The 27,465-nt window shown below is 43.7% G+C and overlaps 1 protein-coding gene across 5 annotated transcripts in view; it reads right to left on the bottom strand.

Annotated features, from left to right (window-relative positions):
• LOC122799579 (clathrin heavy chain 1-like) overlaps positions 1–27,465 on the bottom strand; it is a 1,937,764-nt gene that overhangs the window by 1,675,369 nt on the left and 234,930 nt on the right. For all 5 annotated transcript variants that reach the window (XM_044068726.1, XM_044068727.1, XM_044068725.1 and 2 more), the window contains one exon: positions 4,820–5,088. In XM_044068726.1, the coding sequence (XP_043924661.1) occupies positions 4,820–5,088 (269 nt within the window). The remainder of the gene's footprint in view (positions 1–4,819; positions 5,089–27,465) is intronic.

Genomic DNA, 27,465 nt, shown 5'->3' on the forward strand with positions numbered 1-27,465 from the left:
CACCATCCCCCACTCTGGAATCATAGATAAACTTAATCCCTACGTCACCCAATGGGTTGCTAACTGGCTTACTGATAGAACCCACACTGTAAAAGTAGCTGACTCTAAATCCAGCTCCAGACAAGTGGAGTACTTAAGGGTTCAGTCCTGGGACCGCTCTTGTTTGGCATCTACTTCTCTGAAGTACAGGCCAACACTAAGGGACTCTGGCTAACAAAGTTCGCAGATGACTGCAAACTGGGAGCCATTATTGAATCCCCAAATGATGTGGATACTCTACAAAAGGGCCTTACAGAAACAGATGCTTGGTGCCAGAGCCATGGGCTCAAGCTCAATGCCAAGAAATGTATAGTTATCCCCTTTGGGAAAAAACATGTATCCATGAATTACCATATAGGCGGCAGTACACTAAACACCGAAAGTGTGATAAGAGACTTGGGGACACTGGTAGGCAGTGGTCTCACCTTCGATAACCACATCGCCACAACAGTCAGGAAATCTTTCTATGTGGCACACCTAATCACGAAGGGCTTTTCATCCAGAAAAAAGGAGGTCATTGTCCCACTGTACTCATCCCTCAGACACATTATAGAATACAACCCCCATCTGCAACAACTAGAAAGGCCGCAGAAATACCTCACTAAAAGAATCACAAGCCTAAAGCAGATGCCCTACATTGACCGCCTTAAAAAACTCCAGCTATACTCTGTTGCATATAGTCTACTCAGAGGCGATCTCTGCTTAACATACAAGGCCATGTCAAACCCAGAGCTGTTGGACATGCTACACAAAGAAATCCCAATCCCTCAGAGCCACATGCTCCAGGGATCTAAACCTTGTCATCACAATTTGGAGGGATAGGTTCCTGACCCAGAGACTCCCCAGACTCTGGAATAGATTGCCCATACATGTCAAGCAGAGTGCCTCTTTGGCCCTCTTCAAAAGGCACCTTGACGATTGGATGGGAGAAAGGAAATTCACCCCGGGGATCACGTCAGTCGCCCTGATAGACAGGGGTCCAGGGAAGTAAATAGTGTGGGAAGAAATAGCCAGGGAATGGTTATGGCTAGACTTGTATAGGCCCTAGGGCTGATAGCCTAGTACCAACCTATGAACCTGTCAGATGTTTCAGACAGTTTGATGTTCAGACAGCAAATTTCACTGAAGCGCAAGTCCGTTTCCCCAGTTTGTCCAAAACCCTAGACTCCTTATTAGTTTGATGAACAGAGGAACTTTCTAAAAGCAGTTTTTTGTGGGTGCTGCTACCCACCATGGCATCTGGAGGAGTACCCTTGTCCCAGTGTTTTCCGTCTTGGGAGCAACTAAAATTTTATCCTTTTTTGGGGGGTGGGTTCGTTCCACCACATCAGGTTCTTTCCAAGCCTTCTGAGTGATGAGGTCAACTAAGGAATCAGGAAGTGGGACCTCCCATGATGCTGAAGGGCCAGACCCAAAAGCTTTGAGAAACACCAACTAGGGAGGATTTTCAGTGCATCCACATTTCATTAATTCTAGGATGCCTCCAAAGGAGATGTCTTCGGGTGGGGTAGATCTTGGGAGCCTTCTCCCTAATCTAAGTTGGGGTCTTCAAATAAAGACTCAGAAAAGGAGTCAATATGCTTCTGCTTGGCAAGTCCTTTTCTTAGGGATATGCCTTGGCATTTCTGCAGGAGGCACTTCGGAATTATATGTGGAGCAGCTCAAAAATGCCAAAGAATCTCAAAGTCAACTGGATCTTTTCTGTTCCTGTCAACCATAATGACAGGAAGGAGGCACAGGTTCCAGCAGAATCAGGATGGATTGAACTCTATGCAAGTACCACTCATTTTGGTCCAGTCAAGGCACTCTCCACAGCCTTGAAAGCCATCGCACCCAATGGAACAAAGGAAGAACCACAAAAAAACACAGAACTGGTAATAGTCTCAACTCCAAAGGAGGGTAGCTCCGAGGAAGACCTCATAACAGAGTTATCTAGGGCTAAAGCCCTAAGAGATGGGGACAGCTCTGAAAATTTCCAAGTCAGCTCCACCATCAGTGCCCCGACTCAGATGCAGTGACTCTGGGACTCAACTCGATTACAGTGCATCAGTGTTGAGAGGGTGAGGTAAGAAGTCAAAGCCAAAGTCTCCAGGTCTACTGGCTCAAAAGCTGGTACAGCAGGGAAGTTAAATCCCATTTACATTGGCTCCAAAAATAGAGAGAGTGTAGGAAGTACCACGGTCGGGGTTTGAAGGGTCTGAACCCAGTCCTTTCCTGAGGGATTCAGTCAACATCTAACTCAGTAAGGCTCCTAGTTGATCGATCAGATCTCAAAAATGAAGCTATCAAAACATGTCTCTATGGGATCTTTTGAAGGATGGGAGAATTAAAACTCAGGCTAATTGGCCCTGGAGAAAATGTATTCCAGGATGGAGCTCAGATCCTGGAAATAGTAGCATCCAACTGCCTCAATACCTTAGGTGTCAGGCACAATATGCATAGGATCTGGAGACCTTTTCTTAGGTTTGTCCAAATGGTCTTCTTGCTGTTTTTCCTTAGGTTTATCCTTTGGTCCACCCTCAGACTTTTTTCTCTCTCCTTTTCCTTTGACCTTTCTATTTTTCACTTTTTCTATCAGAGGAAAGAGAGGTAGAGGATGCCATCAGATCCAAAGACAATTTAGACCGTGTCAAACAGGAAAAGAGTCCTTTCAAAATAAGCTTCTCGTTCATTGGTGCTGAAAGCAGCACTAAGACAACAGTCCTCCAAGTGGAAAGGCCCTAGATGATATGCACCCCACAAATGTGGGTCTTGAGGTGGGATTTTATGCCCACAAGAACACTTCTTGAAGCCTGTAGACTTTTCCGACATTAGTAGAATATCAAAAATCTATCTTAATACAAGTGCCATCTCAGACTATTTCTATACAAACTTAACTACCTAAAGATAAAATCCTAAAAGTTAACTCTCACTAAACACAGCAAAAATACTAAGGGGAAAAAAACACACGAAGTCTATAAATAGGTTTTCGGATTGATATATAGTGTAACACTATAAAGTCTCACTAACAAGCCTAAATATCTCAACAGAGAGGAATAAAAGCTTTACTTATGAAACAGGATGGAGCTCAGTTCACATGGCTGATTAGGTAGGTGGCAAACAAAATATGAGTTAATTTAGGCAGAAGAGGGGAGCTGAGGGTAGCATAGGAGTCTGAGGTCTCAGATCCAATACTTTGGTATGAGGAGCTAAGGCCAGATCAGTCTGGATCAAATGCCCCGCACATGGTGAATTAGATTCAAATAAACAATGGATCTTTAGTTCCCGAGTACAAGTCATAAAACAATTTATAAAAGTCCCATTATAAAAACAATTTATAAAAGTCCCATAACTGCTTCTAAGTAGTATTCAGCACACAAACAGTAGTAATTTTAGAATTACCAGTGGAATTAACAGGAACAGTAAACTGCAAGTATCTCAAAATAAAAAACTTCACAAATGTTTTTAAATAAAACAAATCAAAAGTATATGATAATAAGAGAGTGAAGTTCCCAGATTGTCTCTGAATCTAGAAGCTGCAATCTAGACTGCTGAGGAGACTCAACTGTGCAATTCCTACAAGCTAGCACTAACCTGTACAAATCAGTTTTGACTTTGTTGGCAAGCTACAAACAATGCAGCTGAAGGCAAAGAAAGTAGAATGACAAATCCCAAGTTCAGATACTAAAGAAGTGCCTAAGGTGACTAAAGGGCCTGCTCCTCTCCATACCTGGATCTGAGAGTCCTCAAAGCAGTTGACAGACATATAATAACTAAAGAATGATGTATTAAAAAACATAAAATAACTGCATTTCAATTTACCTGTGAAGCAGGGAAAGGCTCAGCTTCTTTAGTCCTATATTCCTGTGTCAATCACAACACAAGACCCATGGCTGATATCTCCATTAGTACTGAGCACTGGAGGGTGCAAGCTTTACATCCACACCACCAACTAGTAAGGATGAAGTGGTGTTACTTGTAAAAGCAGTTAACATAAGCTATGCTACATAACCTTCCTCTTCTGTGACCAATTACCTTATCTCCTGTAGAGGTGCCAACTCATCCCGCCTTAAACAAATTTAAATGTGATGAGCTTTCTAGGCCTCAAATGTACAGTCTTCTCACATATGCATACTGGAAGGACATTAGAAGTGTAAAAATGGCCAGGAAGTGGGAATGCTGGGAAACAGACACCTAGACCTTGGCAAGACCACCCAAAGTGCAGGGCTCAAAATTTAAAGAAACTGTGCAACAGAGGTCACAAGTAGTATGTACTCATGTTCTGCTCACTGCAGAGGGTTTCTTGGAGGTCAGCACTAAAATACAGTAATTCAAGTCTCAAAGTAGCTTATTCTACTTTCATATAAACTCCAACCACCTTAAGAAAGTTACGTTATACACTCTGGTAGTCTTTGCTGCTTCCAAAACAGGCTGCAAAAAACTCATGAATAATCATTTCCCAGGTTTCCAATTTCAATAATGCATACAGAACAATCAATATGCTATACTTTTATCTACTCTCTGTGATAGGAAGCATACATTCAGTCCAGGAAGTCTAGATCATTTATTCTAAGTTTCATATGAAAGATACAAAGGCAAAAATTCAAACATGTTTTGGTTAGCTACCTGGGACTTTACAATGCTTGTGCAAAGTACACAACACCCATCACTCTCAAAATTATTCATATGGCAGGTCTCAATATATACCACATACTGCACTGTCAAGTTAAGCATGGCTTTCTCAGTACTACCAACACCACATCCTATGCTATCAGAGATTATTCTTGAGGACAGAACCTACCTGTGCAGATATTCCTATCAAGAGTAGCCACTTCTGTTGATGATCTGTCCTATAGTTGATGATTTGACAACCTGCAAGGCTGGCATGTCTATCAAACATCTTTTGGGGTTGCGAATCCCCCTCCATACTCCAGTGGTAAACAGCAGTCTCTGTTACCAAGGCAACTGTATTCACAGATATCCATCGCCAAAACGTCACTTCCTCAGACATGGTATGAGCTTTCACTTTACTCTTCATTTCGATGTTAAATATCTGTAGCGTTTTTCCAGCTAAAGTTGAAACAAAAGTGTTATTAAGGACGAAACTTTAAAATTTCTTGACACTTCTCTGTAGATCAGGTTCTCGCTGTACTCAGTGACACTGAAGTCTTCAAAGACCGTTTCTCATAAACCTGCCTAACCTTACCAGAACCACAATATGACAAAAATAAAATGTGCTTCAAAAATAAAATATGTGCTTCAAAAACAGCATTAAATAATGCAGTGTCGACATTACTTACGGGATGAGATTATTCTACAATATTACCACATCACAACAACAACAACAACAACTATCAGTCACCTCATATAAACCATTTAAATCAGTACTGGAATGAGGTTCAAAGAAATGAAAACTGAAAAAAAAAACTAGCCCACTTAATGGGCCATCAGTTTTACCAAATAGTCGTGTTTCAATATTAAAATGCTCAAACCAGCCGCATAAAAATACCACAGAAGGAACATAACGGACTCTTTAGCAGGTTAATCTACCTTTTAAAATAGGTTATGAAACCTTACAGGAACTGTGCTAGCCACTTAACTGCTTGCTACACTTTCAAAAGTAATGAACCGGGGAGACTATCAAACTGAACAGTGTTCTGCTTCAGCTCAGTTACTGCACCCTAAATAAATGAATCTATCCATCCACCCACAACCCACCCACAACCCCTTTTCCCATTTACACATGGAGTTGGGGTGTCACATCAACGGTGACAATCTAGGGCAAAGGTTCACATTGCTGGGTGGCTAGCCCTGCCATGGCTTTTCTTCCAGATCATACATACTTGACATCTATGGCCAATTTAGAGTGCCAAATTCACCTACGGCATGCCTTTGGAATGTAGGAGGAATTCAGAGCACTCAGAGGAAAGCCACACAAGCAGGGGGAGGACAAGCAGACTCCACACAGAAGGTACTCCAGCCAAAAATTAAACAGAGGAACATCTTGCTGTGAGGTGACAACACTATCCACTATGCCAGCCTAACTTGAATAAATGAATAGACCTTTTTCAACTCTAATAAATGCTCAGGGTCTACTTAATCACAAATGGTCGCAGAAACCAAATACAGAGAGGTAAACAAGCAAATCCAGTAACACCTACTACACGTGATGTAGACCTGTACTCAAGTCGTTGCAAACTTGTTTTGCTCCTGTACCTCTCTAGTGTATTCAGTAATTTGGATAGAAAACAAATCTGTGTCCTTAGGTCTTCAATCTGAACAGCTAATTGTTAATGAAAAATGAGAATTTTTACTTCTAGGCATTATTTTCTTTTGAAATTGGAGTGACTTGGCTATCCAAAAGGATACTTTGCTGAAATACAAAAGAGTTTGTAATGGAAAAATAATTGGTTAAAAGATGCACAGCAGAATTCACTACTTGTCAATAAATTCATAGAACGGCACAAAACACATCCTGGCACTTACCAAGCTAGAAAGTGTGCTCTGCTTGAAACTGCAGCTATCTGAACTTACCTTTGAAAATTTTACACTGTTCCAGCAATGGTGTATACTGTGAAAAGGACCACAAATGGACTTTTCAATGTACTTACTGAAGGTACCTCAAAACCTTCTACACTGCAATTATGGAAAGTGTCAAAGATGCTGAAGTTCTACGAGGCTGAATAGGACAAAAACTGTAAAATGAGCTTCCTCCTACCAAAATACCCAGATGTACGTCAGAGCAAAACATCACACAATCCTAAAGTGCACAGACTGATTTTATCAAAAACTGCACTACTTCAAATTTCAAGTTAACCATTTCAAAAAAAGAAAATAAAATATTTAAGCACTAATAAAGTCCTGTGACAAAGTTTAAAATGAAGGTTTAAATTGTTACACCATTTTCTTATTACAGGAACCATAATAATGTGGTGCATAATCTTAGAAAAGGAGCTGCAAGTTGAAAGAAGCATTCTATACAAGAAGCAACTAACCAGCAGTACATAACACCAATAAAACAGGAAAAAATGTATATATACAGCACCAACATCTTCAGTTCTCAAGGTCATCATACCTCAGTGAATTAAACAAAAACAAACATTCAGCACAGTTCTTTGAAAATTCCTTTTCATAGTGTAGTTATATGAAGCTTGGCTAGAAATAGGAATTGCGGGGAATACTATCCTCAAACAAAGCCTAACCACCTTCAAAAATGCCTTTAACATAAAACAAATTAGGAAGAACCTCTGCTTTGACATATTAAATTCATAGGCCTTTACAAAGCAGCATAAGCTACTTGATCTACGAACACCAACATCTATTGACATTTTACTAAAAACACATTCCTACCACAGTGATCTTAAATTTTAACTGAAAAGCTGGGTTAATACCAGGATATGGAAATTAAGATCTTTGCCCGTTTTTACTATAAACCATCTATGTATGTACAACTCACTTTCTCCAAGATCACACACCTCAACATTCTCCCTCCTCCCACCTTCATTTTAAAATCATGCTCAATTACACACACTTCCTGCTCTCCTCAAACGCATTCACACATTTCAAACGTGGTCATGTGTGCCTCTGCACCAAAGAGCCACTTAGACATCCCTAGTTCAGCACAATTTCCAAAGTCCTTTAGAACCTGCATTTGTAGGACACGTTCTGAAATTATGCTCTAAACTACACAGGCAAGTACAGCCCCCTGTGCAATAAAATATGGCACTCATGTACATATCAATCAAAACTTGAAAACAAAGTAGCTCTAGATTTTATTATTCTACATTAATCTGCTCTTATAGCAGCTTTATAGACTAATTTACCAAAAAAATAAAGATATGACTGTTTGTTTATACATGCCTGAATATTTATTTACATTTGATTACCGGGCAAACGTCCGACTGGGCAAAGAAAAAAAAAAGAAGTTATTTACTCACCTAACGTTCCATCTGAGTAGTTCTACTTCATTTGTCTTCAACCTGTGGGATACCGGATCCAAGCCAGCAACTTTACTAGCACCTGCTCCAAGTTCCTCCCCTTACCCATAATACACCTCCACTACCTTCCAACCCCCAGATAGAGTTTGCTGAACCTTATACGGATAACCCGACCTGAAAAAATACTTGTGACCTACAACTGCAGCTCGTAGGCTGTTCATATGCAAAGGTCCAGGGGAAGGAGGAAGGGACGGTTGAAGACAAATGAAGTAGAACTACTCAGATGGAACGTTATGGTGAGTACATAACTTCTTTATCTGAAGTAGTTTACTTCATTTGGTTTTCAACTTGTGGGACAGAGTCTCCAGCTACAAAACTCCTGGGAGGGCATCATGGAAGGATATTCCAGAGCACCGCAGAACCAAAGGATGTTCTCCTTCTGGAAGTCAAATCCAATTTGTAATGAGAAATAAATGCATGAGATGAGGACTAAGTAGCTGCAGAACAAATATCGTCCAAAGATACTAGACCAAAAAGCCACAGACGTAGCCATCGATCTAGTGGAATGAGCTCTCACCTGACCAGGAGACATGCCTCTGTCCTTATAGACCTGAAGGACACATGAAGAAATCCATCTAGCAATAGTGGCCTTGGAGATGGTTTCCTTCAATAAACCCTTTTTGGGGAAACCTAACAACTGATCAGATTTACGGAAACTTTTTGTCCTGTGTAAATAGAATTGCTACTGTCTATGAACATCCAGCAAGTGGAGTTTGTATCCCATCTTGTTAGTAAAACTAGGAAAGAACACCGGCAAATTGATGGTCTGATTGATACTGACTGGTGATGCCACCTTAGGAAGAAAGGATGGATTGGTCCAAAGGGAAACCCTATCTTTATGAAAAATCATAAAAGGAACTTTGATGGACAAGGCCTGCAGTTCTGAAACCCTTTTGCCAGAGGTAATAGCCACCAGAATAGCTGTTTTCCAAGATAAATATTTCAGATCTACTGTTGCAGCAGGCTCGAAAGGCGGGGCGGCCAAAGCTTGAAGTACGTACAGTTGTGTACACTTACCATAAATGTAGATGTTCAAGTGTATTCACTGTTGCAGTCATCACCTTTGGGTTATCTGCTTGTAGTAGCCCTCAGTTGGCCAGATTATCAAAGTCTTGGGTCCTGCGTCAGTTGCTGTCTCATCTTCCGTGACGTCAGGTAGTCAGGGGTATATAAAGCATTCAACCGACGCCATTACATAAGTTTTTCTTGCCCCAGATGTCAGGTGCCCCCATAATGGGAAGCAATTGTATATAAAAGGTTACACCTCCAACAAAAAAGGAAATGCACCAAAAAGCTTTAAGCATAGCGAGCAAGAATAGAGGTACAGCCAATAGAAGTCAGTGGGCTGGAGGGAGTGTAACTAGGACTGCAACAGTGAATACACTTGAACATCTACATTTATGGTAAGTGTACACAACTGTACTATGCTCTTCATGTTTCACTGTTGCAGTCAACACATTTCGGTAGATTCCCAAAGCTTAGGATGGGAGGAGGAAATTAGACAGCATTAGGACCAGCTATAAGGCCCTGCAAGACTGCAGTGGCAAAGCCAGCTCTGGATTTAGACAAAATTGGCAAATTGGAATGCTTGAAGGTATGTACAGAACTCCAGGTAGCAGCTTCTAGGATGTCTCTGGTAGGGACACCTCTGAGAAAGGCTGTAGAGGTAGATGCAGCCCTGGTTGAATGTTGTCTTATCCCCTGTGGGGTAGGTTTTCCATGGTGCTTATAGCAGAAATGAATGCAATGGTCTATCCGTTTAGAAATGGTTTGCTTTGAAATGGCCTTCCCCTCTGCCCCTGCAGCAAATGCAACCAGCAGCTGTTCAGATTTCCTGAGAGGTTTAGTCCTGTCCAAATAAAATCTAAGTTACCTGTGCACGTCTAAGGACTGCAGTATTTGTTCCCCTTGGTTCTGTAATTAGAAAAGGTTGGCAAATGAATGGACTGATTAACTCATTCCCTCCAGTACAACGCTTTTGAGTGTGTACCCTTTAACTCCTAGTGGGTGTGGCCTGAGCCTTTAAAATTTAAGTTATCACCTTACAATTCTAACAAATATTCATTGACAGAGGTCAGATATCAATACAATTGTGTTTGCCATCATGTATGCTTCAAAATAAAATATTCTGATACCTTATATGTAGCACAATTTTGGAATTATTAATGCAATATGAGCAAATAATATTTGACGCCTAGAGGAGCAGTAGGAGGTAACTGCATATGCACCTGGAGGCGTCACTCGGATGCAGAGTTGAAATTCCTTTCTTGGAAAACAGCCTTCCTTTTAACCATCACTTCAGCAAGAAGGGTGTCTGAATTACAGGCCCTCATGGCAGTGGAGCCTTTCATCATTTTTCATGCGTACAGGGTGTCCCTCAGGACCAATCCCTCCTTCATGCCCAAGGTGGTATCCAGTGTGGCCCTTAATCAGATCATTCATTTGCCAACTTCTTTTCTAATCCACAGCACAAAGTGGAATGAATACTGCACTCCTTAGATGTGCACAGACAACTTAGATTTTCAACTCAGCATTTGCAGCTGGCTCAAAAGGAGGTAGAGTGAGTTTTTCCAATACAAAATTAAGGCCCCAGGCTGGAGTAGGGGGTCTCCTGGGTGGTCTTAAGTTTTTGGCCCCTCTGAGGAACTGCTTCAGCAGTGAGAAGAGAGGTGATTCTGTGTTGTAATGAGCTGAAATGGCATGAATTTTGATGGAGGAGTAGAAAGTCCCTTGTGAAGCATCTCCGTTAAGTATTGAAACATCTGAGGTAAATTGGGCGCAGCCGTGCCAATCCCTTGAGTGTGGTTCCAGGAACAGAATCTTTTCCATTTTTCAGCATAACATTTTCTAGTACTAGGCCTCCTTGCCTCCAGAATGACATCCAACATTTGCTTACCGAGGGATGGTAACAGAGAGATCAAGTAATTAGCCAGGTTCAGGGTTTGAAGCTGTGGGTGCAGAATCTGGCCCCCCTGCTGGGACAGCAGGGCAGGGGTCTGAGGCAGGTGTCATGGTGCCAGCAGTGACACTGCGCAAAAGGGGGTACCAGTGTTGGCGTGGCCAGTCTGGTGCAATCAGTATCGTCCTCTTGTTTGTCCTCTTTGATCTTTAGTAATACCTTGGAGAGGAGAGGCAGAGGGGGAAAGGCATAAACTGATAGGGCATCTACTTTCCTTTCCAAGCCTATTTGTGGGGAGTCTTTGTGCAGAATTTTTCCAATTGGTAGTTCTGGGGGTAGGCAAAAGGGTCTATATCTGGGCTCCCCCATTTGTTTCTCAACATGTTGAATATCTTTGGTTCCAGTTTCCACTTGTGTAGGTCCATGAGACTTCTGCTTAGTTCATCTGTTAGTATATTTGGCTTTCCTGGTAGGAATTGAGCCTGTAGGTGCACTTGGTAGCTCAAGGCTGGGTTCCACAGAGCCATGGCTAGTCTGCAGAGAGGGTATGAGTGGGTTCCCCCCTGCTTGTTTATGTACCACATAACAGTGGTGTTGTCCATCTTTACCATTAATTGCCCTGGAAGAATGTGGTCCTTGAATGCTCTCAGAGCATTCTGTACAGCTAATATTTCTTTCTGATTGATATGCAGGTGCATTTGACTTAGGTTTCATTTGTCCTGAATGCACTTCCCTGCCAAGTGAGTCCCCCATGCATAGTCTGATGCGTCTGTTAGGGTTTGGGCAGCAGGGGTAGAATGAATGGCAGTCCCTTGCTGTGGTAGTAGGCCTCTGCCCACCAAAGGAACTCTGTGTAATACACGGAATGATAGGAATCACTGATTTCAGGTCCTGAGAATGTTGACACCATAGACTTTTTAGATACCATTGTAGTTTCCTCATATGCAGTCTTGCATCTGGAATTAGGAGAATGCAGGAGGCCATGAACCCCAGGGCTTGCAGTATTTTCCTTGCAGACTGCTGGGTCTTTGTGGCCAGTAGTTTGAAGTAGGCTGTCAAATGAACTTGCTTCTCTGGCGTGAGAAAAGCCATCTATGAAGTTGTGTTCAAGCTTGCTCCCAGGAATACAATTTGTTGGCAGGGTACCAGATGTGATTCATTTTCGTTTATGGTGTACCCCAGAGAAGTTAGCAATTTCTGTACAAACACCAGATGATTCAGTAGTATGCCCTGGCTTTCTGCCTGAATTAGACAATTGTCCAGGTATGGATATATTTGGATATTTCTTTGCCTGCAAAATGCAATGACTGGAGCTAGGCACTTTGTGAATACCCTGGGTGCAGTAGATAAGCCACAGGGCAGTGCAGAGAACTGACAGTGCATGTAGCCTGCTTTGAAGCATAAGTATCTTCTGCAAGATTCCCTTACTGGGATGTGCAAGTAGGCTTCCTTTAAATCCAGTGTTGCAACCAGACATCCTTACCTAGCTTTGGAAGCAGCTGGTGAAGGTTAGCATCTTGAATTTTGGGATCACCAAAAATGTGTTTAGGATAGAGAGGTCCAAAACAGGACGCCAGTTGTCTTTTCGGGGCACCAGGAGAAATCTTGAGTGGAAACCTTGTCCCCTTTCCTCTTCTGGAACAGGTTGAATAGCCCTGGTGCTTAGGAGAGAGAATTTGCTTTTGAGCCTCTGTCCGCTGATTTCGGGGTAGAGCTGGCCAACCGTTTGGGGTTGGTAAGGAGTGGAAGTGGAATCTGTATCCTTGGGAAACTATTTAAAAACACATTTGTCCTGGGTAATGAGTTACCAGTTTTTTGCCTGCAGGGCAATCTTTCCCCCTAAAGGAACAGTCAGTTGTGCAGGGCTTGGAAGATTTAAAGTTAAGTCACTGAAACAGTTTACCATATGGGGTAGTCTTACTAATCCCTGCTTTGGAAATGGGAGCCCCCCCCCCCCACTGCTTAGTCCTGGGAGTACCTTGGGACTGAAGCCTGGGTGTTCTGCTGGTTCTGGGTTTAGATTGAGAAGGCCTGGAAGAGGCAGGAAAGGGCCAATGCCTACTAAATCTGGGAGGCTGTACTTGCAGGAAATCTTAAACAGTTTGCATAGATTTAGCCTTTTCCTCCATCTTTTTAAGTACTACTTCTGCTTTGTTGCCAAACAGGCGGTCTTGGTTTAAGGGAGCATCCAGCAATTTAGCTTTGACATGATCTGGCAAAGATTGCTCCTTAAGCCAAGCATGCCTTCTAAGTACAGACCCAGTGACAGCAGCCCTGCAAGATGCCTCTAGTGAATCAAAACCACATTGCAAAGTAGGTTTCCCAACTCGTTCAGCAGAATGCATTAAATCCTGTAAATCTTTATTTTCAACACAGTCAGGAATCAACATCATTTTCTGTTTAAGCAATCCAATAATATGCTGTTGATACTTTAACATATGAAACTGGCAGTTTAAGGCCCTAGTGTATACCTTCTTACACCATCTATCCAGCGCCCAGAAATCTCTATCAGAGGGGGTAGGATTTTTGGCAGTAGTAGCCATAATGCCCTTGGGTCCCTGTGAAATGGTCTCAGGATCCACAGTAGGATTTTTAAAGAGAATCTTGTGAGAGTCAGGAAAGTACAGTTGTGTACACTTACCATAAATGTAGATGTTCAAGTGTATTCACTGTTACAGACATTACATTTGGGTAATCTGCTGGCAGGTTGCCCTCAGTCAGCTTGAATAACAAAGTCTTGGGTCCTGCATCGTTTTCGGTCTCCTATTCCATGATGTCAGGAGTATAAAACATGCAGCCAACGCCATTTTAATCAGTTGTTCTTGCCCCAGATGTCAGGTGCTCCCCATATGGGGATCAAAAATATATATAAATAAACTGTAAATATATAAATGCACCTTAAAAACAAAATTTAACTTCAACTGAAAGCAAATACACCACAATGGCTTTAGAGTATAGTGAAGGAAAGAAAAGATATAGAATGGGGGATGGCGGGTGGGTAAGCCGGACTGCAACAGTGAACACTCGAACATCTACATTTATGTAAGTGTACACAACTATACTATGTTCTTCATGTTTCACGGTTGCAGTCATTACATTTGGGTAGAATCCCAAAAGCTATTGGTGGGAGGATGGAAATAAACATTAGGAGCAGCTATAAGGCCCTGCAGGACTGAAATGGCAAATCCTGCCCTGGATTTAGAGAAGAGAGGTAAATGGTAATGCTTTGTGAACGTATGAACAAAGCTCCAAGTAGCAGCTTCTAGAATGTCTTTGGTTGGGACCCCTCTGAGAAAAGCTGCTGAAGTAGAGGCAGCCCTGGTGGAATGGGATCTGATCCCCTTGGGCACAGGTTTACCATGGTGCAAATAGCAGAAATGAATGCAGTGGCTTATCCATTTAGAAATAGTCTGCTTTGATATAGCCTTCCCCTCTGATCCTGCAGCAAATGCTACCAGTAGTTGCTCAGACGTAGAAATTTCGTCCTGTTTTAGTAGAATCTTAGTTGTCTGTGTACATCCAATGAATGAAGAATCCACTCACCCTTGTTCTGCGGATTTGGGAAAAAAGTTGTCAGGTGAATGGTCTGGTTAAGAGCCACACTGGATACCACCCTAGGCATAAAAGAAGGATTGGTCCGGAGGGCCACCCTGCCCGGGTAAAATATAATGAAAGGCTCCACTGCCATGAGAGCCTGTAGTTCTGAAACCCTTCTTGCTGAAGTGACTGCCAAAAGAAAAGCTGTCTTCCAAGATAGAAATTATACATCCTCAGTAGCTGCTGGTTCAAAAGGAGGCAGGGTGAGTTTTTCCAGCACAAAATGGAGGTCTCATGCAGGAGTTGGTGCTCTTCTGGGAGGCCTTAAAGTTTTGGCCCCTCTGAGATACTGTTTAAGCAGTGGATGAGAAAAGAGGAAAGGCTCTGTGTTGTAATGAGCCAAGATGGCAGAGGCATGGATTTTTATTGAAGAAAAAGATAGGCCCTTGTTAAGCATCTCAGTTAAGTATTGTAAAATCTGAGGAATATTGGGCTTTGCTGTGTCTATTCCTTGTGGTTGGTTCCAAGCACAGAATCTCTTCCATTTATCAGCACAAGATTTTCTAGTACTAGGCCTTCTGGCTTCCAAAATGACAACTATCACAGGTTTACTGAGAGATGTGGTTTGAATAATTAGTTGATTAGTCATGCTGCAAGATTCAGAGTTTGGAGTGGAGTGTGCAGAATTTGATAGTTCTGCTGACACAGTAGATGAGGTGTTTGAGGCAAGTACCATGGAGGAAGGTGTGACATTCCTTAGAAGCAGGTACCAGTACTGGCGAGACCAATCCGGAGCAATTAGGATCGTTTTTGTTTTTTCCTGTCTGACTTTTAGTAAGGCCTTGGAGAGTGGAGGCAGAGGGGGAAATGCATAGACTGATAGGATTTTTCAGCTGAAGGATAGAACATCCACTTTCCATGCTTTTTTTGTGACGAGTTCTTGTGCAGAATTTGTCCAATTGATAGTTTTGGGGAGAGGCAAATAGATCTATGTCTGGACTCCCCCATTTCTGTGTTAACATGCTGAAGATTTGTGGATCCAGTTTCCATTCGTGCGGATCCATAAGATTTCTGCTTAGGTCGTCTGCCAGAGTATTTTGCTTTCCTGGCAGGAATTGAGCTTGAAAATGTATTTGGTAAGTCAAGGCTGTGTTCCACAAGGCCATGGCTAGTCTGCAAAGGGGGGTAGGAATGTGTACCCCCCTGCTTGTTTATGTACCACATAACTGTGGTGTTGTCCGTCTTTATCAGTAGCTGTCCTGGATGAAGTAAGTCCTTGAAGTCTGTCAGAGCATTCTGAACAGCTAGCATTTCTTTCTGGTTGATATGCAGATGCATTTGTTTGGGCTCCATTTTCCATGAATGCATCTCCCTGCCAGGTGGGACCCCCAACCATAGTCTGATGTGTCTGTCGTTAGGGTTTGGGTGGCAGGGGGTAAAGTGAATGACAGTCCCTTGTTTTGGTGACATGTCTCTGCCCACCAAAGAAACTCCTGTTGTAGGCAGGGAATGAGAGGAATCAGTGTTTCCAGCCTGTGACAATGTTGACTCCATAAACTTTTTAGGTACCACTGAAGTTTCCTCATATGCAGTCTCGCATATGGAATTAGTAGAATGCAGGATGCCATGAACCCCAAAGCTTGCAGAATTTGTCTTGCAGATAACTGGGTTTTTATTGCCATTTGTTTGAAGTATGTTGGCAATTGCCTTTGTTTGTCTTGCGTGAGGTAAGCCATCTGGGCAGTTGTATTCAAGCTTGCACCCAAGAATGTAATTTGAGAGGGTACCAGCTGTGATTTCTTTTCATTTATGGTGTACCCTAGGCATGCTAGAAGCCTTTTTACAAACACCAGATGTTGAAGAAGAGTGTCCTTGTCCTCTGCTTGAATGAGACAATAGTCCAGATAAGGATGAATTTGAATGTTTGTCTTCAAAATGCAATTACTGGTGTCAGGCACTTTGTAAAGACCCTGGATGCAGTAGATAAACCAAAGGGCAGTGCAGAGAACTGGTAATGCAAAAAACCTGCTTTGAAGCAGTGGTATCTTTTGCAAGATTCCCTTATTGGGATATGCAGGTATGCCTCTTAGTCTAGAGTTACTAACCAAGCATTCTTGCCTAGCATAGGCAGTAGCTGCTGTAAAGTCAGCATTTTTAATTTTGGAATGTCCAGGAACGTGTTCAGAATCGATAAATCCAGTATTGGACACCATGAATTGTCTTTTCTGGGTGCTGGGAAAAGTCTTGAATAAAATCCTTGTCCTTTTTCCTTTTCTGGTATCGGCTGAATAGCCCCCATATCCATGAGGGACATGGCTTGTTTCTGGGCCTCTGCCCACTGATTTTGTGGCAAATCCGGCCATCCGTTTGGAATTGGCAAAGTATGGAAATGAAATCTGTACCCCTGGGATACTATGTTTAATACCCCACTTGTCCTGGGTAATTAACTGCCAATTTTGAGCATGAAGTGCTAGTTTTCCCCCCAAGGGGACTGCCAAAAGATAAGTGCTTGGAAATGGTAGAGGAAAGTCATTGAGACTGCTTACTGTAGGGTTGTGCTTTGTTTCCTCCAGATTTGGAAGTGGAGGCACCCCATTTCTTTGACCTGTAAGAACCCTATGATTGATATCTGGAGCCTTTTGAACGCCTGGGTTTGCCCCGAGTGGCTCTGTTGGGCACAGGAAAGGACCAATTTTTGGTAGGCCAGTGCCTACTGAACCTGGGTGGCTGCACTTGAAAGAAATCCTTTACAGTTTGCATAGATTTCGCTTAGTCTTCCATTTTCTTTAAAACCTCTTCTGCCTTATTACCAGAGTATTATGCTGCAAAGGGGCATGCAACAATTTAGCTTTAATGATCAGGCAGATTTTGCTCCTTGAGCCAGGCATGCCTTCTAATCATAGATCCCAGTAACGGCGGCCCTACAAGAGGCCTCAAAGGAATCAAAACCACATTGCAAAGTATGCTTTCCAACCTGTTCTGCTGAATGCAATAAATCCTGTAACTCTATTTTACAAACAATCAGAAATCAACATAATTTTCTGTTTCAGTAAGCCCATAACATGCTGTTGATATTTAAGCATATGAAACTGGCAGTTTAAAGCCCTGATTGCCAAGGGTGCAGACGTATAAACCTTCATACCCCATCTATCCAGTGCCCTGGAATCTCTATCAGAAGGGGTAGGATTTTTGGCTATAGAAGCCTTAACACCCTTGGGACCCTGAGAAATAGTCTCAGGATCAGCAGCAGGATTTTTGAAAATAAATTTGTGGGAGTCAGGAACCCTGTAATATCTGTCTGGCTTACTAGGAGCCGGAGACAGGTAATGAGGAGCTATGCTTGATTCCGAGAACACATCAACAATGTCTAATACAGGAGGTATTGCCAGAGGCCTATGCTGAGGAAGAAGGAAATCCCTAAGCCTCTTTTTTTCGATTCAGAGAAGTCCCGACTCTCCCAGTGAAAATGTTCCCTTAATGTATGCAAAATCTCTCCAAAAGAGTAATCCTCAGGAGGAGATGCAGATGTGATGGATTCCTCTGTATCAGAATCCTCATAGGGTGGAATAGAAAATTTCTGATCAGAAGAGGAATCAGAAGAAATGGAAACCTGATCTGAAGATTGCCTAGGCCTCTTAGCAGGGGGTGGGGTGGGGGTTGGGAACCCCTGATAAAAGGTAATTACATCCTCAGCCATTTTGATCATTTGTTTTTTAGGCATAGGGGCCTGAGCCGTGTTTTTTACTTAGTTTTTGTTGCTGGCATAGGTTTAATGTAAAAATGTTGAGGCCTGAAACCTCCTCAGAAGCCGGTGCCTGCTCAGCAGCTCTGGACCCATCCAAGGGAGAGACATCCGCGGGTTCAATACTTCATGAATCTCGCGGCATACCAGACTCCGAATGAGTCTCGGTAGAGGCCTGGGACTCAAAAGTAGCAGGTATCAGGGGCTGCAAAAGCACCTCATGGAGTACTAGTGAACCGGCGACTGGCTTAGAAGCTTAGTCTGTTTTGGACCTCGATGGTCTGTCTCTGTCTTTTTTCTTGCGTTTTTTGTGAACTCTGGTAGTCGGATTGCTAACCAATAACATTTCAGGGTAGTTAAATCTTGAACCAAAATATTTAGAAGCAAAAATATACTGACACTTAATAGCGCATTGGTTAAATTTAGCACAAAACCGACAGCAAGGCACATTGTGATCAGGGCCTAGGCAAGGAATATAGTACAAATGAAAATCCTTATGAGGTATTTACTTCCCACAAGTAATGCAATTATTAACTTTTACTGACATCGATAAGGAGCAAGAAAAAGTTTCCCCAACGGGGTACTTGGCTTTAATTTGAAGACTTCGGTTCTGAAACTTGAATATGAAAATTTCAGGAGTCGGCCGAACGGCACTTGCGAACTACTTTTGCTTCGGGGACCACGCGGCAATAAAGACGGATTAAAATGGCGTCGGCTGCATGTTTTATACCCCTGATGACCTGATGTCATGGAAGAGGAGACAGCAACCGACGCAGGACCCAAGACTTTCTTATTCAGGCCAACTGAGGGCAACCTGCCAGCAGATTATCCAAATGTAATTACTGCAACAGTGAAACACGAAGAACATCTCTGTAATATCAATCTATCAGGTTTTCTGGGAATAGGAGGTAGAGAGTCAGGGGCCAAGCTAGATTCCGTGAAGGCATCATCAACAATGTTCAGTACAGGGGGGATAGCTAAAGGCCTGTGTTGGGGCAGGAGTAAGAAATCCCTAAGCCTCTTTTTAGAGTCAGAGTAATCCTGGCTTTCCCAGCAAAAATGCTCCCTAAGAGTATGCAAGGTTTCACCAAAAGAGAAATCCTCTGGAGGGGAAGCAGAGGGAATAGAGTCCTCTGCATCAGAATCCTCATAGGTAGGTAAGGGTAAATCCTGGTCATCAGAGGAAACCGAAATTTCAGAGTCCTGATCAGAAGAATCATAAGGAAACTCAGTCCTAGGTTTCTTAGAGGGGGGAAGGGTGGCTTCCCCTGATTAGAGTAATAAGATCTTCATTCTTTTTTTTTTTTTTTTAGGCATAGAGGCCTGACCATGCGGTCTGGGCGTCTGTTTTCTATGCGTGGATCGAGGTTTAGGCCTTGAAGATGGCGTCCGTTTAATATGCAAGTCAGTAAGCCTGAAAAGACCCTCAGAAGCCGGTGCCTGCACAGTGGCTCTTGACCCATCCAAGGTAGAGACATCTGCAGGTTCCACAGATGAAGCATCTCCTGGCATACCGGACTCCAAATGGGTCTCAGTAGAGGCATGCGAATCTGAAGTAGCAGGTATCAGGCGCTGCAAAAGTGCCCGAGTACTGGTGAACTGGCGACTAGCTTAGGAGAAGCGTCGTCAGCAGCTTTGGACCTATGCGGTATGTCTCTCTTCCTTTGCGTTTTTTCAGAATGTCAGTAGTCGGGTGGCTTACCGAAGCCACATCTGGATAATTGAACAGAGTAGTAAATAAACAGACTATGAATAGTTCGTTGTTTAAATAAGGCACAAAACAGACAGCGAGGTACATTATGGTCAGGGCTTAAGCAAGGAATGCAGTACGAATGAAAATCTTTGAGGTATCTGCTTTCCACAAGAAATACAATTAACTTTTACTGACATCGGTTTACAGCAAGAAAAAAAAAATTACCCCAACAGGGTACTTAGCTTGGCGGAAGACTTTAGTTCTGAAACTCGAAAACGAAAATTTCAGGAGTCGGCTGACCGGCACTTGCGAACTGCTTCTGCTTCGGGCACCGCACAGCAAGAAAGACTGATGTAATGGCATCGGCTGTATGTCTTATACCCCTGACTACCTGATGTCATGGAAGATGAGGCAGCAATCGACACAGGACCCAAGACTTTGATAATCAGGCCGACTGAGGGCTACTGCAAGCAGATAACCTAAATGCGATGACTGCAAAAGTGAAACATGAACATCCATAGTAAGGTCCCAAGGGGGAACAGGATCCTTGACCGGGAAACTTAACAAAAAGGTGCCTTTAATAAAGGCTTTACACAGTCTGGAGAAGGCTAAAGAGGCAGAATTCTCACCCACATGAAAATGAGAAACGGTAGCCAACTGAACCTTGACCGTAGAAGAAATAGCTCCATGTTAAAATATATCAGCTAGAAAATCAAGAATGGTGGAAATAGGAGCCAAGTAGGGGTCTAAACTCCTTTGAGAGGCCCAAAAGGAAAAACTTTTCCACTTGCTGCAATAAACCTTCCTGGGGTAAGACTTATGAGCAGCCACCAAAATAGATCTAATTGAGGAGGACAGTCCAGGAGTCCTAGCAATCACTGGAACTGGAGCAGCCAAGCTGTGAGCTTCAAACTGTCCAGATTCAGATGAGGCACCCCCGAAGGGTGTGAAATCAGATTCTGAATGGGATCCAGGATCCAAGGAGGAGCCAGAAGGTGAGACCAAAGGAAGGGAAACCATACCTGGTGAGGCCAAAACAGGACAATGAGGATCACTTTGCTCCCCAGTCGACGAGCTTTCTGTAGAAACCTCGGAATAAGCACACAGAAGACCGGGAGGTCAAGCATGAACTAGAGCATCTCTGGGGGACTCCCCCGGCAGGGGGTTCAGAGCGAAAAACTCACTGCACTTCACATTGGGAGGAGATGCGAAGAGATCACAGCAAGGTTGATCCCACTCACGGAAGATCTGTTCCACTACTGAAAGATTCAGAGACCACTCATAAGGCATCGGAACAGTCCGACAGCCTGTCCGCTAGGATGGACCATCCCGGAATGTGCGTTGCGACGAGTTCCCACACTCTCATGGCCTCGTGACAAAGAGGGTAAGACCTGGTCCCTCTCTGTTTGTTGATATACCAGACCACTGACATGTTGTCTGAATTACAATAGTTCCCAGAGGAAGAAAGGCATGAAGGGCATGCAACGCTAGAAGGACCACCCTCATCTCTAGAACATTTATGTGCAAGCTGGTCTCTACAGGGGATCACAGGCCTTGGACTGTCCTGCCCAAACAATGCCCCCCCCACCCGAGTTGGGAGGCATCCATGGTCACTGTAGCTTGGGCCAGGGCTGGAACAAAGGGTCGCCCCTCCAAAATGTCCAGAGAACACATCCACCATCTGAGGGACGACTGACAGACATGACTGAGTTGAATTGGATATGCCAATGGCAGTTCCAACAGGGAGCATTGTACAGCTAGAGTCCACTGTACAATTCTCATGTGTAACCGGGCACACGGGAGAAGAGTTATGGTCGCCGTCATCGAGCCCAAGGCCCTCAACACCGATTCCGCCGTTGAAAGATGAGAGTGGTAGATTAGGTTTTGTACTCTCTCCAAGGTCAGGAAGATTTTGCACTGTAGAGTATCTATCCTGGCGCCAATGTAATTTATCACCTGTACAGGATCTAGGAGTGATTTGGATGCGTTGACTGTGATCCCCAAATGGAGGGCAAGAATCAGGAAATAACCCCTGGTTTGGAAGAGTAGATGCCTGGTGGGTGCAGTGAGAAGCCAATCGTCCAGGTACAGATAGACCTGAATCCCCTGAAGCCTCAGGTGAGACACTACCACCGCCACATCACTTTGGTTAACACCCTGGGGGCTGTGGCTAGACCAAAGGGTAGGGCTCGAAATTGGTAATGTGATTCCTAGCCGGAAGCGGTGGAACCTCCTGGAGCTTCTGTGCATTTTTATGTGATAGTAAGCATCCTGGAGGTCTAACGAGCACATCCAGTCACTCTCTTGCAGGTACGGCATGATGGATTGTACTGTGACCATCCGGAACTTTTCTTTGGCAACTGTCAGGTTCAGGGTAGAAAGGTCCAGAACAGGCCTCAAGTCCCCCGTTTTATTTGGCACCAAAAAGAACCTGGAGTAGAAGCCTGATCCATACTGATCTGGGGGGATTGTTTCGATGGCTTGTTTTTCTGGCAGCTTGGAAATTTCCTGTGCTGCTGCCTCCCTTTGTGTGGATGGTACATCCGAGAGGTGTTTGGGAGATTTGGGGGACCCACAAAGGGGAGAGAGTATCCTTTGGATATGATCTGAAGCACCTAGCGGTCTGATGTTATGGACTCCCATATCACAGGTGCAAGGACAATCGTCCCCCGACTGCCTCCAGAATAGAGCAGTTGGGCCACCCCTCAGGGTTGCTGCCCGGGTCTGTCAGAGAAAGGTTGAGACACAAAATTCCTCGGACCCCCCTCTACCTCTGGGTTGGCATCCATTCTGTCCCCCTCTGCCTCTGGGGGAATAAGAGCCCTGAGTGTCCCGAGAATACTGTGACTTCCGGAACCACGTCTTCTTTTGCCCCCTTTGGTTCCAGGAAAAGGACCGTTGAGGCTCGAGAAGTGGATCCCGATGGCAGACCGTGTCTTCCCGTCCTTCTCACTCTGGACTAATGTCTCTAACGGTTTTACCAAAGAGACAGTAGAGCAGTCATAAGGGGCAATGGCAAAGGACTCCTTGAAATGTTCTGAAAATTGACAATCTGAGCCAGGCATTGCGTCTCATGGACATGCCGGACCCAGCTGCCCTAGCCACTCCTTCAGTAACATGTGAAAGGAGTCACATGGACGAGTTGGAGACTGCTTTCAAAGTGGCCATCCTCGCGGAGAATGAGACCATGTCCTCCTGCGACATGGACTTAGGGGGAGACTCCTCCAACTCCTTTACCAGATCTCGGAGTCTGGTGACATGGGCCAGGTAGTTCAGCGCCCTAATTGTAAAAGTAGCTGAAGCATAAACCCGTTTCCCTAGGCAGTTCATCATTCGCAACTCTCGGTCAGGAGGATGAACAGAGGAACTCTCCTGGGCAAGTTCCTTCTTTGTGGCTGCTGCTACCACCATAACGTCTACGGGGGAGCCCTTGTTCCATGCTGGCCTGTCTGTGGGGGGACTCAATTTTGTTGGGTTTTTTTGGAATTGGTTCCATGGAGTCCAGCTCCTTCCATGCCCGCGGGGTGAGCAGGTCCACCAAAGGATCCATGGGAGGGAACACAAGTAGATGGGCCCACGCCAAAAGCCTACAGGAACACAGACTCGTCAGAAGGTTTGGGGGCAGACCAACCTCCCCATTGGCATAGGATTTCCATGTCTCCAAAGGAGACATCCTCAGGAGGTGGCCTAGGGGAACCATCTCCATCATCCAAGTCTGTATCCTTGGTGGGGGGGGGGGGGTTCCAAGTACCGCCTCTTGCACGTATGCTTCCGAAGCACCTCTCCGGTGGGGCTCTCTGGGGGGAACTCGCAAGCCACTTGTTCCTCAGGGGGAACCATCCAGGGCTCCTCGAGCATGGGCTGTCCCCTCTGGTAAAATGATGGGGACCATAGAAAGAGCCAAGGGGGTCTGGGTGAAGTCTGAGGGGGCAGTCAAGGGGTCTCGATACAGTGGAGATAACACTTTCTACCACGTCGAATGCCAAAGAGCAAACCTCCCAAGAAACCAATAAGGAGGCCCGTCTCCTCAGGCCCAAGAGAATCGGAGCAAGGCCGAAAGTGGGTGGAGCTCTGAGGGAGGGAACTTGGCCTGACAAGGGCGGAGCCAATAAAAAAAGTTCCACTCCCTGGGATCAGACACCCAAAGCTCCGGCTCAGAGTGGCTTGGATCAGAGCTGGTCAAATCTGACATGCTCCAGGCAGCTGTCTGCGTCGAGGACGCAGGTACCATCTGCGCCGATCCCCTGACTAAAGCCATTCTCTGAAGCGAATACTCCAAACCTGATGGAAGGATCGGAGAAGGAGATATCTGCTGGAAGAAAGGAAGCGAGCTCCCCCCTCCTGAGGGAGAGGGGGCTGGCAAGACCCCCATCTGGATCAGAGTATGGATGAACCTCCTCATCATTTTATCCATATCAACCTCAGACAAAGACCGTGTGGACCTCGACGAGGCTACGGACTCCGACCTTGCATGTCGAGGCACCGAGGCCCTAGAAGCTGAGCGCACCTTCTCCAGCTCCGGGGAGAACCTCTGAGATCGGAGCTAAGGGAAGTCACGGATCCTTAAAGTTTTGACTGGTGAAGGGAGGTCCAGAGACCTCTTACGCTTTTCTCTCGACTTAGACTCTCTCTCCTCTCTGCCCCTTTTCCACTCTGTTTCCACAGGTTTTTGCACAGGAGGTTGAGTCCCAGCCTGGGAGGGGAGGAGAAGCCAGGGGAAGAGAAGGAGGACAGGCTGCCACAGCAGCCGCTGTGACCAAAGCCAAAGACGAGACAACAGTCTCAGAAGGGGGAAGAAGGCCTTTCAGGACCAACTTGGCCTTCCTGTCTTTAATGGCATGGGGGTTGAACCCGGCGCATATAGTGCAGTCTGTCCTTAGATGGGCCACGCCCAAGCACATAACACAGTGTGGCCATCCGCAGGAGATAACTTAAGGCCACACTCAGTGCATCTTTTGAAAATAGGCTTATCAGCCATAATGTCAGAAGAAAGAATAACTAAAAAAATAAATTATTTCTTTCTTGATGAGAACACCCGCACAAAACACACAGAACACACTGGGGGGGAGCAAAAATATACACAACTACTCTAAGCTAACTACCCTAGAGCTATAAAACTCTATGCACCAAGCAAGGGGAGGAGAAAGGGAGACCTACTCTATCACTATCTAAAATTTTTGAAAGAAAGATATTTTGAAAAGTTTTACCCACTGAAAACTTGGAGCTCTAGAGATCGTGATGCACAATCTATTCATGGCAAACGAGATCTGGGGGTTGGAAGGCAGTGGAGGTGTATTATGGGTAAGGGGATAAGCTTGGAGCAGATGCTAGATGAGCTAAATAATGACAGACATTTGAGTTTTAGACTTCATGTTCATTATAAAAATGCATACTAACACAAATTCTGTTATTCTAGCTGATTTATAACCTATAAACACAGTTTTGTAAGCTTTTTTTCTGATTAAGCAGACATTTATCCAGTATAAGGTCCAGTCCCAGTGAGACTGGACTGGATAAGAGGAAGTCTACTGTAGGTGAATGTTTGGAATAAGACACCCGGCTCAAATAAAGTTTTTAAGTGAAAACAAGCAAAAAAGATAACACTGAATGCAATGAAATTTTTCTTTAGCAATAAATATTCAGCATAACATTAATAGCCTGCAGCTGGGGGTTACATATTTTTCTTATGTTTACATGGAGGCACGATGATTGCAGTGAAAATAAAAAGTGGTTTCTGAAAGTATGCAAGTTGTTTTTCACATCTGGGAGGGGAATAAAGAGAGTATATAGCAATTAACGTACAGCAATGGCAGAAACAGGTGTCTTAACTTTATACTAGATAATTTTCATGCATGCCAAGGATGTGTGTGCAGCTGTCTATTTGGGGCAACACTCTTATTAGGAGGCTTAAACACAGAGTGAGGATGAACACAGTTTTGAGAGTTTACTTTAAGTTAATAGATAATGGCTTTTTTTTAAGATTTTCATTAACAACAAGAAAGGTCTTCCAAAATGGAACATGTTAAAATGAAGAGGACAATAAACAACTGCATAAAAGAATCCTGCCAAACATTAGTCGGTACAAATAAAAAAAATAAATAAAATAAAAAGCTGAAAAGAATGCATCTAAAAAAGCTACCATGTAATAGATGGGAAAAAAATCTCATCCCAATAACCACACTTTCTACACTATCTTGGAAAGTGAATGGTCTCAAGTATAAAAAAAAAAGAAAACATACTGAATTATACTAAGAACTGCACAGTGCAAACAGCAAAACTATAGGAGACGTCTGAAAAGAAATGAGCATGTGAACTCACTGAATATCCATCCAGATATCCTCTCTTTATCCAAGTATCAAGGACAAAAGAGAAATACTTCTAACTGCTGGAAGAGCTCCACTTGTGATATAAAAGGGAAAAATATACGGATAAATCTGGGGTATTAAACGGGCTATATGCAAGGGAGGAGGATTACGTTAGCATGTATTTATATTCCACCTAAAACTGCTATTATGGAGCTAAAAAAATTGGGGAAAATAATCCTCTTTCAGCAGTGAATATTACCTGTACGTTTGGGACTACAATTTGATTTGCAATAGTGATACTGTATTAGTGGGGCCTAGAGGGAAAACATAACAGAAGGTTGATTTCTGAAGAAATTTATGAAAATGTTTATTATGAAAGATGTGAGTTCAGTACTAGGAACTCCAAGAATTTACATATACCCCATGGTACAATAACTGGGCTACATTAGACTTGCATCTTTCACATGAACGCTACATTTAATTGAGAATTGACACCAAAAAACTTTCAGATCCTGCACCATTAATAATAAAATGAAGGGTAATTACGTAATAATGGGACACTGGCACTTCACCTGTTAACAAGACAGAAATTTAAGGAAGGCAAAGTTATTCGATATTCATTAGGAAAAGGCAGAAATTTCTTCAAAAGTTGTAAATACCGAGTGGGATAAAATGAGTGTGTAGTTAAAAATAGAACTAAGAGGAAAGGTTCATGTACTGCAGAATAAGGAGAATCTGGCAGAACAAAGAGATGCAACTGCAGAGTGCTAAACAGAAATAACAGAGTACCTGGATAACGTGCAGGAGTTTAGAAAGATTGTTATGCAATTTTTGATTACTCCAAAGCACAAAAACATGTAGCACGACAACTTGGGTAACAAAGTAGAATGGGTTGTTGCCTAACTTAGGGAGCCTACATAACAAAAATGGATCCTGTAGAAGCATTAGAGATTTTGAAAATGTATGAAAAAAGTACAGTTTTGTACCTACCATAAATGTAGATGTTCGAAGATCCACATTGCTGCAGTCCTTACTTAGGGTAGTCCGCTGTCCTCGGTCGGCCCGAATACCAAAGTATTAGGCTGACGTCGGTCATGGGCGCCTAGATCTGACATCAGAGCGTCAGGGTATAAAGGCGCATGACCGACGTCATATCCTCAGTCTTTTCTTGCCCCAGATGTCAGAAGGCCAAACCAGAAAGGCCACAGCCAAAAACAGAATACCTCCCAAAAACATGCCCAACAACAACCATCACCTAAAGCATAGCACCAAGT

The sequence above is a fragment of the Protopterus annectens genome, chromosome 4.part0 (genome assembly GCF_019279795.1).
Source record: "Protopterus annectens isolate FY-2018-M chromosome 4.part0, PAN1.0, whole genome shotgun sequence".
NCBI classification, from domain to species: Eukaryota; Metazoa; Chordata; order Ceratodontiformes; family Protopteridae; genus Protopterus; species Protopterus annectens.